This window comes from Hipposideros armiger, unplaced genomic scaffold, assembly GCF_001890085.2.
Source record: "Hipposideros armiger isolate ML-2016 unplaced genomic scaffold, ASM189008v1 scaffold_303, whole genome shotgun sequence".
In the NCBI taxonomy this organism is placed as follows: Eukaryota; Metazoa; Chordata; class Mammalia; order Chiroptera; family Hipposideridae; genus Hipposideros; species Hipposideros armiger.
This window is the reverse complement of record NW_017731653.1, coordinates 1363440-1376923: the sequence shown is the minus strand read 5'-3', so window position 1 is coordinate 1376923 and position 13484 is coordinate 1363440. Positions and strand designations below refer to the sequence as shown.

General features: G+C 49.6%; 1 protein-coding gene across 1 annotated transcript in view; it reads right to left on the bottom strand.

Moving 5' to 3' along the window:
• Positions 1 to 584, bottom strand: part of HOXC4 (homeobox C4) — a 2251-nt gene extending 1667 nt beyond the window's left edge. Inside the window, exon 1 of the mRNA XM_019659684.1 lies at positions 1 to 584. Within this exon, the coding sequence (XP_019515229.1) occupies positions 1 to 430 (430 nt within the window). The 5' untranslated portion in view covers positions 431 to 584.
• Positions 585 to 13484: the final 12900 nt, after the last annotated feature.

The following is a 13484-nucleotide window of genomic DNA, read 5'->3' as shown; positions in this document are numbered from 1 at the left end:
CGTGGATTTTTTTCATCCATGGGTAGACTATGGGTTGCTTGCTGGCGGCGCTGGAGGGATGGTCAGGGGCTGGCTGGCTGCAGGCTGGCGGGGCTGGGGACGGGGAGGCGGAGGCGCCTGAGAGAGGCGCCGGCTCGCAGAGCGGCTGTGATTTCTCGGGGTGGTGGTGGCCCGCCTGGGCCGGCCCGTGGCCTCGCGAATTGCCCGGCCCCTGGAGACTGGTGCAGCTATATTGGCGCTCAGGGTAGCTAGGGCGCGGAGGCGGTGGTGGGTACAGCTCCTGGTGGTGATGCTGGAATCCCGATTCCCTGGTCCGGCTGTAATATTCCGGACTGTGTTCAGGGATGTAGCTATTTTGCGAATATTCTTCGCATGGAGGAAATTTCGGATCGATGTAGTTAGAGTCCATCAAATACGAGCTCATGATCATTAATTTCTGGAGTGGAAAATAATTTTTCTCGCTTTGTCGTTTTTCTGCTCCATAAAGCCCTCCTACTAGCTAGCGACCCTGTAAAGTTACTTTCACCATGTGACTCCGCCGGCCAATCACACGGAGCAACTCAGTCCCCGGATAAGGAACCGAATCGCTTTATTCAAAATGTATCCAATTTTTTTGTGTGTGTGGTGGTGGTGGTGATGCTGGGGTGGTGGTGGTGGTGGTGGTGATGTGGGGTTAGCTGGCAGGGGCTGAGGTGCCCCCAGTGCATACCCCGCCGACTGACAACCCTCTCCTGCAAAAGGAAATGAGAAGCTCCCAGCTCCCCTTCAAAGACTGGACATGGGGGGGGGGCTGTCGGGAGGCTGTGATTCAGCCCTCTTTCAGGGTCTCCCCTTGGGCCTCGGGTGGGCCCGTTGGGCCTCCACTCCTGAGCTTTTCCAGAGGTCTCCATTCATGGCGATCCTGTCTCAGTCTGTGTAGGTCACCGGGCAGCGCCCCTCTTTCGCAGGAAGAGGAAGTTGAATGAGGACTGGAGTGGAGGTTGGATGGGGAGGGGCCCAGGCAGAGCCCAGGAGGCTGAAGAGCCAGGGGTGCTCCCCCCCATCCAAGGATACCAGAGTCCAGCCCCCTTCTCCATACACACTCACCCAACCCTCTGGCCATGGGGCCGGCGAGGCAGGGTCCCAGCTGGACCGGGCAGGTAGAGGCAGCGGGATGCAAATGATCTGACGTCATTTCTGGAGGTCTGGGGGTAGAGGCCCCGCTGAAGAGAGACAGGAAGTTGTTGGCAAAAGCAGAGTTCAGAAGCCTTGCCCTCCCTTAGTACCCACTGACCCTCCCTGCCCCAGCCCAGGAACAGAGGATCTCTTCTACTGCTGGTTGCTGTGTCCACTCTCCATTCCGTCTGGCCTGCTGCTTTCCGACAACTACCTCCAAGATTGCTTCCTAAGGAGCTGGGGGAAAGAGGAGAGCCGCGTGCCAGGAATCAATGCCCTGTGATGGTGCCCAGCCAAGGCCCTGGGAGCGCTTTCTTCTCCATCCCCACAGAGGGCAGACCTAGCTAAGAGGGAGGCCTGTGTGGGTAAACCCTGCTGCTTGGCCAGGAATTGTATCCATGTAACACATGTGTTTACATGTAAACACACATTCCCAAGGGCCAGCTTCAGGCTGCCTTCCAAAAGCTGAGGGGTGAGCTCACCAAACTGGGGAGGCCGGGCGGGCCTCAGGGGTCTCCCACCCCCTTCCCTCCCTCTGCCACCCACTCACAGGAATGCCCTGGTATCAGGGTAGCTGGGCCATGGAGGAGGGAGGGGGCAAGGAGGGCTGCTTTCCACCCCCCCACCCCACCCCCCTCAGCTAGGGGTGGCCACGTCATGCCACCAATTCCAATTAACTGATCCCATAATTCAGAGTTGGGGGGGCACAGGAGGGAGAACCCAGGGAGGGAGCCGGGTCCCCTTGTTGTACTTGATAACAATTATAGTTTAAAATCATAGCTTGCCGGGGCTCGGCTATATTTTACTTGATAACAATAAAAGTGACACATAAAGTTAACTGTTTATGTTTTATTTATTAGACTAAATCTGCCAGCGGTGGTAGGAGCGCTTGCCTCGTCGCTACAGCTTTTATAGGGCTGTAAAACGTCATAAATCAGTCTCGCGGAATCGCCCGCACTCTTTGTGTCGGCGGCGGCGCAGGGCTGGCGGCCGCTGGCTGCCTGCTCCCTCCTTTCCACGAAAAGTCGTAATGTGATTTTTTTCCCTCTGATTTTATTATTATGATCGCCGCCGTGATTAGTCAATCTACCTTTAATTCGCCGCCCTACGCTGCCTCCTCCCAGCCCAGCCTGGTTGACACTTGAATAAGTACCTTTTAAAACGGCATAACAACTATTTGAGGGTTTAATTAGAACATCTGCAATTAAGGGAATGAGGAGGGGAAAGAGAAAAAAAAAGCCCTTGTGAGAGAGAGACTGAAGGCGGGAGATTCTCTACCTGCCTCTCACTACCTTTGAGATGCAGGAGAGGGTCCCCACTTACAAATTAGGGCTGGCCCTGAGCGCAGGGATGAGAGAGACGCTGGGCCACAGCCACTGCCCAGAGGGGCTGATTCTGTGCCTGGGCCCCTGGCCACCTTCCCTCCTCCAATGCTCAGGGCCCCCACACTCACCCCAGGCTTATAGGTGTTTGGGGGGTGTCCCTGGATACCCCAAGAGGATAGTGCCCTGCCCCACTGCCACCAGGTGAGTGAGAGAACAGGAATTCCCTGGAGGTGGACCATCTCTGGGAGGACATCCCCAAATTTCCACAGTTGGTGAGAACCCCTGTCCACTCCTATGTGGGACCCCTCTGTGCATGAGGACAGGCTGGTTTGATTGGAATTGGAACTTGAGACTTTGAGGAGGAGAAGGCTGCTGCATGGTTGATAGTGGTTTGGAGTGTGTGAGGGTTTTATTTTTTGTAATTATTGATGGTGGGGTGAGTTGATTATAAGATTCTGGAAGAGGGCAAAGGGAAGCCAGTGCTGAATGCTGACCTACAGAAAAAGTCTGAACCACAGCCCCAGACTGCCCCATGGGGAAAGCCAAAGTTCCAGGGGTCTCAGGTAGGGTTGGGTAGGGTTAGAGTTGCTGAAGGAGGAGAAACCCCTCCAGCCCCACCCCCAACCTCCCTTCTAAGCCAGCACCTGGGTCAGGCTGCCCCACCCCATCATGGCTCGGAATATTCTCTTCCCCACCTGAAGAGGTGAGGTCTTACCCTGGCTCTCCTCCTCCCAGCCCTCACACTCACCTTCCACCAGCCCTGCCTCCTCCTCAACCCTCATTTCTTCAATCTCTTCACCCTCTTGGGCTTGTTAGGGAGTCCTCAAGGTATTTCCCATCCTGCACCCTCAATCCCCAGGATTCTGAGCTCCCGCAGGTGGGTTGAAGGAGCTAAAGCAGGAAACCCACTTTTCAGACCAGTATTTTTTAGTAGATACAGTGAGTTCAGATGCCTCCAACTGAATATCAAGACTATCCTTGGTTATTATGGCATATGTATATATATACATATATATGTATATATATATAATATTTATTAATATATTAAATGCCTCCTTATGCAACCATAAATAAGTGTGGTTCTCATTCCGGGTTTGCACAGTTAATTCAACATGTACATCCAGAAAGTGAAATCTAGGAGATTCCCCCAAATACGCTCACACTCATCTACATCATTTAGCCAAAAAAACCTCTCTTTGGGCTCCTATAGGCAAGGAAGTCACCTAACATATGGGGAAAATAACAAGCCAGACTCCACTGCACACATACATACAAACATTTTCACTTATTACCAGTAAAGAAATCAACCCCCTTTGGAGGGCTCCTGCACTTAGCATTGGCTTAATGGGGTGGGGGGACTAAAGCGGCTCTTGCCTGTGATGAATCCTGTATCTGGTCCTGTCTCCTTTTGTGCTTCACCCTCTGCCTCCTGCCTTGCCAGCCCAAGGATCTCTCCATCCCGGCTCTGCCCTCCACCTCTCTCTGTCCCAATTTTATTTTTTATTTTTCTAACCACCTTTTGCCAGCTTCCAAACGCTCTCGGAATGCCCCCCACCCCACCTCCTTTCTAAATCTCGATCTGGTTTCTCTTTCGGAAACGTGTTTCAGTACAAAGCGCTTCCCTTCTGACACCGCTGAAGAAAAATATGTGTCCATTGTGTGCGAGGCCTTATTGTGCCCGGATTACCATACTGACCGTTGGATAACCCATATTCCTCCCCTCCCCAGTAACAAGCTGCCGGCTGAGAGACCTCAGCGGCTCCACAGATTCTGTGCTGCATTAAAATCTCACCTCTCAGACTCCCTGGATTTTCCTAGGGGGAAAAATAAATGGGAGAACCAACTCAGGACTTGGAAGGCAAAGAGAAGGAAAATGAGAGTCATTGCTTTCTCCGTTCTCAGAAGTGCAGGATGTTTTTTGGTGTGTGTATAAGGTTTTTGTTGTTGTTGTTTTAGAGATTAAAAATTGCAACATGTCTTTTTCCTCTTTCTCAAATAAATTGACTTTTAGATGGTATGCAATCAAGTAATTCATTTCATTTTTATTTTTTCTCCAAGCAACTTGAAAACCCCAACTAAAGCAATACTCTTATCCAATTTTTTTCTGCGTGTGTGTATGTATGTATGTATGTATGTATGTACGTGTGTTTTTGTCCCTTTTTAATGCCAGCAGGCAGGGCTAATGTATGCAAAAGAATATGCAAATGCTTAATTGATTTTTTTCTTAAATCTCTTGTCAGTAAAAGTAATGAATTGGTCTAAAATGATTTTAATAACCCAGACGTGTCACCAGAAAATGCTCAACCTTTTTTTTTTCTCCTGGAATCACTTATAGTCTCAAAAAAAAAAGCAATCATGGAATGTTAATTTGCCCCCCTTTAAAATATTAAAGATAAATTTCTCTTGTTTCTTCAGAGACCATAGGCAAGGTCCTCTCCTGGATTTCCCCCTCCTTGCTTTGCCTTCCTTGGAATTCGATTTTCCTCAAATCTCGTTTAAAGTGGCTTTTTAAAAAGTGGCTGCATTTTAATATTGGTTAGACAGAGTGACCTGCATTTCACCTCGGGTGTTTGACTTGTTCCAATAGGTCACTGCCATGGGGTTATTGATGGGGAAACTCCATTGAAATTTGTCTCTTCGCAAATGGCCTTTAGATCTTCTAGCGAGTTCAATAACTAGTTATAATGTGGAAGGGGAAAAAATGAAGGCCCTGGGCTAACGAATTTGATGTTTCATTTTTATGCTGGAGAAATTGTTAGAATTGTTAGTTAGAGGTTGGGTTCCCCACCCCCTTCCTTGCTCATCCTGGCTCCACTGACCCCCACTCCTGTCCAAAGCTGCTGGATTATAACCCCAGTAAAACCTGGGCTGGGGTGTCCCTTTCTCCCTTTGGTGGCAAGCTTTAATTCTTATTATCATGAATATTGTTGTTGTTGTTGAAAATTCTAATTTAATGGGTATAGGAAGTGTGCGCTGCTGGAGATTTGTAACCAGAACTTTCCTGTTTGAGGGGGAAAGGACTTACTTTTAAAGGAGCCTAAATGCGGTTTTGAAAGATTCCGGAGTTAGGCTGGCTTTAGGGTAGTTTATGGAGGGCTCCCAGCTTGGTGCTCCCACATTTAAGGAGATTATAGGAAGCTGGGAACCTTTTCGGAGGTTGATGAGGGCATCTGTTCTTGGCCTCTGAGCTGCCAGAGACCCATGGGATCAGGCACTCAGGACCAAAGAAGGGAGAGGACTGGGAAAGGCTAAGGATAGAGGGAGAATTCCGTGGAGCAGGCAAAAGAACCCTGGGTCTCCTCCAGGGTTAGAGACAGGATTCATGGGGACTTGGTCTGCCTGCCTGCCCAACTTCATAAGAAGGGTGCCCTGCAAAAGCCCAACGCCCAAAGACAGGGCATTTTAGTGAACTGGAGATGGAGACATCAGGGGAAAATGATGGGAGGCGATGAAGATTTTTTATAAGGTTCCCTTTTTGCTGGAGTTCTCAAGGAGTGGGAGAGGAAGGAAAGGGCAGAGGAAGAGAGGGAAGGTCTTTATTTTATTCTCCCCAATCACAGCCAAGCTAAGGAGCCCTTGACTTCTCCAGAGAAGCCTCTGTGAGAAAGGGTTGTGTAGAGATGGTGCGACCAAGCCACATCAGATCATCACCATTATTAACATAATAACAAGAACATCATTCCCTCACAAAACAGAGCTGCCTGTGTGCCTTATTTTCTTCTTCCGGGAACTGTTCTTTCTCCCTCCCTGCCCAAAGGGGTCCAGTTTGCTCAGCCCCAAGTTTCCCCTTTAATACGCCCTTCCACCCCCTATCCCCTTTCCAAACCTGGGTCCATAAATGGGAGTCATTCCAAAGGCAAGCCTTGATTCCTGGGGTGGGGGAATCAAGGCCCAGGCCAATATGTAAGTACCTGAAAGTAGGGTGCCACTTCCCTCTATCCCCTCAAACCCAGAGGCAGTATCTCGATGCCACCTGCGCTCTCAGACAAACTTGCCTAGGCAGATCCGTGGCACCACTGGGGTCCAGGGAGCAGCCTTAACCACACGCCACAACCTCATAAAAGTGGGGGAGCCCGAGAAGGGGGCCATCAGCGGCTTCAGGATCTGGCCTGGGAGAGGACACCCAGCCTGCTCTTCCTAGACAAGCAGGAGTCAATAGCGATCTGTTCTAAACTTGCCCGCAGCCCCTCCGCGCTCGGCCCGGGCGGGCCAGCGCCTTCCCCGGCCGCTAGCCCGCCTCCTCCCGCACCTTGGACACCTCCTCCGAACTCCGGACCCCCAGGCTCGGGCCTCGCCCTCTCCCGGTTTTAATTACGTGATTGATTTTCGCTTTGGCCGCGTCGGGACGCCTCTGCCTCCGACTGTTTAAATCTTTCGGCTCCCTTTTTGTCTTTCGGAGTCCTTCTGACCGGCTGTAATTTAGAGACTGCCCCTCGGGCGGCCCCGGTCCGGTCCCGCTGCTGCCTCGCCCTACACGCCGGCGAAATGGTCCTCCGTGGCTCGGCGCGGCTGGGTCTGCAGCCGGCCCGCCAAGCGGGGCTTTGAGACTGTGGTCCTGCCCATTCGCCTTTCTGAATTATTTTGTGCTCCATTATTCTCTGATAGAGAAACAGTCCGTGTGTGAGTTATCACTGCATGCCTGGGCTGGAGCTAGGCTGCTCGAGGTGCTGTGTCTCCTCCTCACCCGGATGAGGGGTGCATTAGGAGGTCTGCACTGGGACCTGAGGAAGCGCGACGCCTGGCTCCGGGCTTGGCGGGGAGCTCCAGCCACGTCCCCCAAGACCCGGCCCCGCGCCCGCGGCCCAGAAGCGCCGGGAGAAGCAAATTCGGCCATAACTTTCCACCACTAAGCGCGAGCGGGACCACAGGGCTAGGGGCTCAGAGCCCCCAACCTGCACTTGGCCGTGGGGTCTCGTGTTGCTCCCTAGCCCCAAACAGAGGCCCCTCGCCCTGGCAGCCCCGCGGCCACCGGCAGCGGCCTCGGGCACCTCAGTCCAGGAACACGCCGGGCAACCCCTACGCCGAAGGGACTGAAGGTGAGGGGAAGGAAGGGAAAGAGGGAAGGAATTTTTATTTATGAATATATTTGGGGTGGGGATTGGAAGGGGAAGGCATGAAATAAAAGAAAAGGAGCGCCTTCTCCCACTGTGGCTGACTTTCCCTTTTCCGCCTCCAGAAGAAAAAAAACCCCAAAACTCTTTCCTCCTCAAACCACTGGTATCCCGCTTAATCTCTCATCTATTTACAACTAATAAACACCTCTCTGATTATTCTCCCACGGCCTGTTCATTCTTTGATCCTTTCCAACGAGGCAAGGAGTGAGTTACTATTAGCAGTATTTTATGATTATATTTTTCTCCTCAGGGAGAGGAGGGAGTTGGGAATGTATTTCTCACTGGGATAGAAGTTCAGTGAAACTTGTGTTAGTCACAACGTTCTTCTCCCTGTCCCTGAATCTACAACACCCCAATCTCTGCTCCCCCAACCCCCTTCCCCCCACAGCAATGTTGCTGGGTAAATAAGAGTCCGCCTGCCTGGCTATTAGGATTCTGGAGACGTTGGCATCTGTAGCAATCATTAGTCAAAGCCGCGGAAGCCAAAGGAGCCGAGGAGTTGGACAGAAAAAATCTTGGAAATGATATACAGGAGCCGCGGAGGCATCAATCCCGCGATAAGAGCGCGGCTGCTGGAAGCGAGGAGGCCGCTTAATTGGGCCCTGGGCACCAAGAGCAATTGGGGAGGGGGCACCGATGGGTTGGGCAGTGACCCTGGCACTATTTGGGCACACTACAAAAATAGTCGGGACTTGAACACCCTTTTCCCCAAATGTCAAAGGCCCAGTTGGGGTGTGAGAGGCACCAGAGTGCCTCTGTCAGCCTCTCCACCCTGGGAGCCAAGAGGAGCTGGGCTGAAGGACTCTCCCCTTTCTTCTCTTCCCTTCTCCTTAGTGGCTGTCTTAGGAGGTACTGCCGGTTGGGGAGCCTGCGCTGGGACTTCAGGTCACAGGGATAACCTGGAGAGAGGGTGTCATCCCTCCAGTGGGGTTTCAGGGAGCAGATAACTCAGTTGGACTACATTTGAAGATAGCTTTGGAGACAGAAACAGAATCACTCGCTTTAATAAGTAAAACATCAAAAGATATTTGCTCCCGGTCCTCACTCACCTGATGTCTTTATTGATCACAGAGACAGAGAGACAGAGAGATGCGGTAAGTTTAAATCCTTTCAGAGGGGGAGATCTATGCCCTTACATATAGATATATGCGTTATGGAACCATCTCTAAATATATGTTCAAATATTTAAGTTTGCAGCAAAACTGCAAAGACTATAAAGATCTCCAAATATGTAGCTTCAATATGTAGCTATTTTATGAGTTGGGATCCTTGCATAAATCTAGATAAAATTTTTAAAATAAAGATGAGCAACATGCATAGTTCTTTCCAAGTGAGAAAAAAACCCCACCAAATATTCATCTAGATGTTTAGAGAGAGCTGTACCAATACATCCTAGCATATACATCCAACACTATAGAAAGATTGGTAATGTGCGCACAGGAATTCGACAGAGGACTGTTATGTTCACTGTGGATCTATAAATCTAGAGATCTATAAATCTGCATTTAAATGTGGAATAGAGAGGGATATAAAACATACATCCTGTTATAGAGACATAGAGCGATCTATAAATACATTTTCACGTGTACAGCTAAAGGATTGCTCAGCTCTCTATAAAAACACGTGTATTTGCGTGGAGTCCTAGGAATGAGGGCAATTCTGTAGTGCTTCTGGGTTTGGGATGTCCCAGCCCAGACTTCTCTGGGAAATAAATGAAGGTAAACCAGAGCCTGCGAAAGTGCTAAGAGGGGCCAGGAACTCATATAATCTATAGCCTCATTTCCAGCATATAGGGGCATTTCTCTGGCAGTGGATAGAAGCCCTGATGCCTGGGCCTGAAAGCGTCCTGACTTATGGAGCCTGAACTGAGATGGAAGTAGAGGGCTCTTTACTTCTTTGCCCTTCAGCTCCCTAGCCCCAGGCTCAGGGGAGGGACCCATGGGAAGTTGGGGTGTCTTTAGGAAGGGAAGGCTCATTAACATTACAAAATAGAGCCATTTAGGTAAAATACGATTTTGTTTGGAGACAGCTCAGTTAGAGACAAATGTGACAAGGATGTGGGCTTTCACATACACCCCTGCACCCATCTTAATTACATAAAACCAGTCACAGACTGCAGAGAGAGTATCCTCCATTCACATAGCACTCAATGGGGTCTTCTACATGCCTCACTCTCATCCTCTCTCTTCATGAGCTCTTTTATATACCTTATCCCAGCTTGTCAAGAAGGGGTTTGGGGCTCATAAAGGAGTCATAGGAAGACAGTCAGAAGAGAGCAGAACTCCCAGGAGTCATGGTCTCTACCACCAGGCTCAGAAACTGATTGTCTTTGATGTTGGTTCCTTTTCAATTGAAAGGTTGGGGGACCAAAGTCTGAGAGGATAAAAGAAAATGAAAGGTTGCACAATTTTTACATCTAGAATTTTGGGGAGGGGGGAATCACCAATGAGCCCTTTTTTTATTGGAGGTGGAAGATTTTGGGGGCCCTGGATTTCCTTTTATTTTTCTCCTTTGGTTTACTAGGGAAAGGGAGATATAGAGGGGCCCCAGGTGGGCTTGGGGAAGTGCAATCCAATCTAGCTAGCCAGATTGGAGGAGAGTGATTTACAAAGCAAAACCTCAGATGCTACTTCCTGAGAAGTCACCAGATCAAAACAGCCTCCTCTAGGCTTTTATGACCGGGTCTCTACTCCCAACAGGAAAAGCACCCTCAATAAAACCTCCGCTGGCCCACGCCCCTATCCTCTATCCAGAGGAGGGGGAGAGACACAATCTAAAAAGAGGGGCCTGACCTTTACTCCCTACACACACACACACACACACACACACACACACACACACACACACACACACACGGTTTTCTAGCCCGAAAGTTGACTTTCTAAAGAAGTATTTACTGGACAAGATTTTTGTCCACTGTCTGAGTAAAGAATCAGCCCTGAAAAGTTTGGAGTTTGAGCCTGGAACAGAGGATAAAGGGGGATTTGATCAGATAATCGTCTGGCCTCATAGTCCCTTATTGCATTCCAACCCCCCACAACCCAACAGACCAACAGGACACTAAAGGTCATCAAGAGCTCGGCTGCCACCATCTGTGGGGGCTGCTCCAGGGTTTTTGGTTTTCCAGAGAGGCAGAGGGAGGAAACTCAACAGTTGCCCAGGGCTTGAGGGCAGGGGTGGGGAAGGTAGGACAAATGGTCTCCAGGCTGGGCATATGGGAAGAATGAGGCAAGACAAGGACTGGGAAGTTGGTTCAGACTGGTTTACTGTGGGCTTCAGACCATTCTCATACCACACTGGGGCACGTACATATACTTCTGCATGTTCATGTGTGGTGTTTGGGGCCCGGAGGGCTGGGAGCAGTAGGGGTCTTTTTAGAGCAGAACCCAGCCTACTCTATCTCTCTGAAAGCTGTCATGTGCAGTACTGAAGGATTCTAGGGAACTGAGCCCACACATTCCAACCAGCCCATACATGGTAGATCTTGTTCTGTACTTCTGTCAGGTGTAGAGAAGTAGCTTCCTCCCTGAACTGGCTTTTTATTCAAGCGTTTTATTCAACCTCTTATTGAAGCTTTTAAGGCCTGGTCATCAGAGGTTGAACAAGGAGCTGGAACACGCAGTGCAACTTTCCCAAGTCCTAAATTTCACCCCCTAGGGGGTGATTCCTCCTGGGTGTCTCTGTTCCCTTTTGCCCCTCCATGAGCCTTAAGAATGCGAGAGGGAGATGGATTCCACTGTTCTGTAGGATTCAAGGACCAAGAAATCTCTATCATTCCAGTTCCTCAGCCCAGACTCCTTGGGCTCCTAGGGCCCCAACAAAGCCATGAAGGAGATATTATCAGAACAGACACAACACTCTGGGTTACAAGGACAAAATAAAAGGGGCTATGATTTTCTTGGCCTTCTAGCAGCCTAGTTTCTTTATTTAAATTGAATCTGTAACCCCCAAAGCCCTAGCTTGGGGTCCTGATTCTGTCCTTTCTCCACCTCAAAGGGCTTCAGGGTCTCCAGTCTCCTCTGAGGAGGAGGCTCAGAGTGGTGTTTGTCTCCTCAGCAAAAGGAAACACAGAATTGAAGCCCAGGACAATGATGTTTCAAGTCAGAAACTCAGCCCAAAGCAATTACACACAGAGAAGGAGAATCAAAGAGACAGGTAAAGTTTACATGGACTTTAGGAGGGATTGAGGCAATAAAATCTCTCTTCTCAGTGCCTGCTTAGACTGTCAATCCCCCCTATCGTTCTTTTTCCAGCTTCATGGAATTTGGAAACTCCAGTGTGAGAAATCCACACTGGAGGTGAGGATTGGTCTCAGACAAGACTACCACACTATCTACCAGGGGAAAATAAGCATATGTGCTTTCATTTTAACTCATGAAAGAGGTCAATGGAGCAGTGTGGTTGAAGGTGATGTGGGAAATCAGGGCGTGATGGTTTCTGAGAAGAGCTGCTCTCCCTCTGGCTTCACATTCAATCCTTCCTACCTGGGCTGTTCCATAGTCCCCAGATCAGCCCTACCCAGAAAACAAACAAGCAGGAGGGTGCTGACAAACTCAACTCAAACTGGGCTACCCCACCCACTCCAGCAACCTTGGAACCCCCCAGAAGAGCACTTAGAGGTCTGGGTGGCACAGCCCATCAGAACTCCTATCCCTCAGTCAACTCAAAGAGGGCAGAAAATCAGAAGGAGAAGGGGAGGAGAGGGGAGCTCAACCAGAAAATTAACCCTGGAACAAAGCCCTGAAGACTTGCGGGGGTGGGGAGGCATTGAGGGGAGAAATGTCTGGTTCTGGACCCACTCCATAAGTGGATTGGCTCAGGGGCCAGCCCAAATGTTCAGGAAACACAAACACTTCTGTCATGCACGTAAACATAAACACCAAAATCAACATCTTCAGTGGCGTGTCCTTTGATAGCCGTTGGCCAAGACACAGGGTTATCATGTAGTCTATTATTATTATTATCATTATTATTATTATTACCTTGTTAAAAGAATGGAAAGGAAAGGGACTCAAACAAATGCATCCACTGTTTAATATGGGGAGTCCTGATGTTCTGTGCTTACTCCCCTTTCCAGAATCCTTCATTCAGCTAGCTCAAAAAACTACAGGTACCAAAAACAACTTTAAAAAAGTCTCCACTTTTGCTCCCTTCCTTCCAACCATGCCATAGGCAGCTTGACAAAGCTAATGGCTCCTGGAGCATTTCCAAAAACACAAATCAAAAGAAGTCTCTCTTCTAATCATCTCTCCAAGAAGATCAGAAGAGAATGAAAACTTGTCCAAGGTGAGTGTATAGGGAATAATCACAGTCAGAATTTGAATTCAGGGCTGGAGTTCATATCCACACCTGCTGCACAGCCTAGTCTAGAGTCCACATCTATAAAGCCCAGAGAATTGGGTAGGATCACACAGGCCAAAATGGAAGAAATCCAGAGGACACCATCACAACTTCAGATCCCTGTATAATTTAGATTGACTTCTAGGTACAACTTTGTTAGAACTACCGACACAAGCCAAAGACTCCTCAGAGCTGGTTCAGGAACAGAGGGAGGGGGTTAGAATCCTCTCAGTATCATTCATCCCCTTCCCATCTGAGATAAGGCAGACCCAGGAGCTAAAGAGTTGCGGAGGTGGGGAAAGAGGGAGGAAAAGGAGTTGGAGGGGTAGGGCGAGGCACAGACTAAGTATTTTTGGGCTGATTGGTTGGTGGGGGCCATGTGACCCTGCTTAGCGCATTCCTGATTGGTTGCTTGACCTCTTCTAGGGTTAAAGACTTCTAGGGTTAAATTGAAAGCTTTCCAGGTTGGCTAGGGTACCTTGGCACCCGATTGACTGCCCATCCCCCGCTCCAGAGACACCCCCCAATTCGGGCTGGGGGAAGGGGAGGA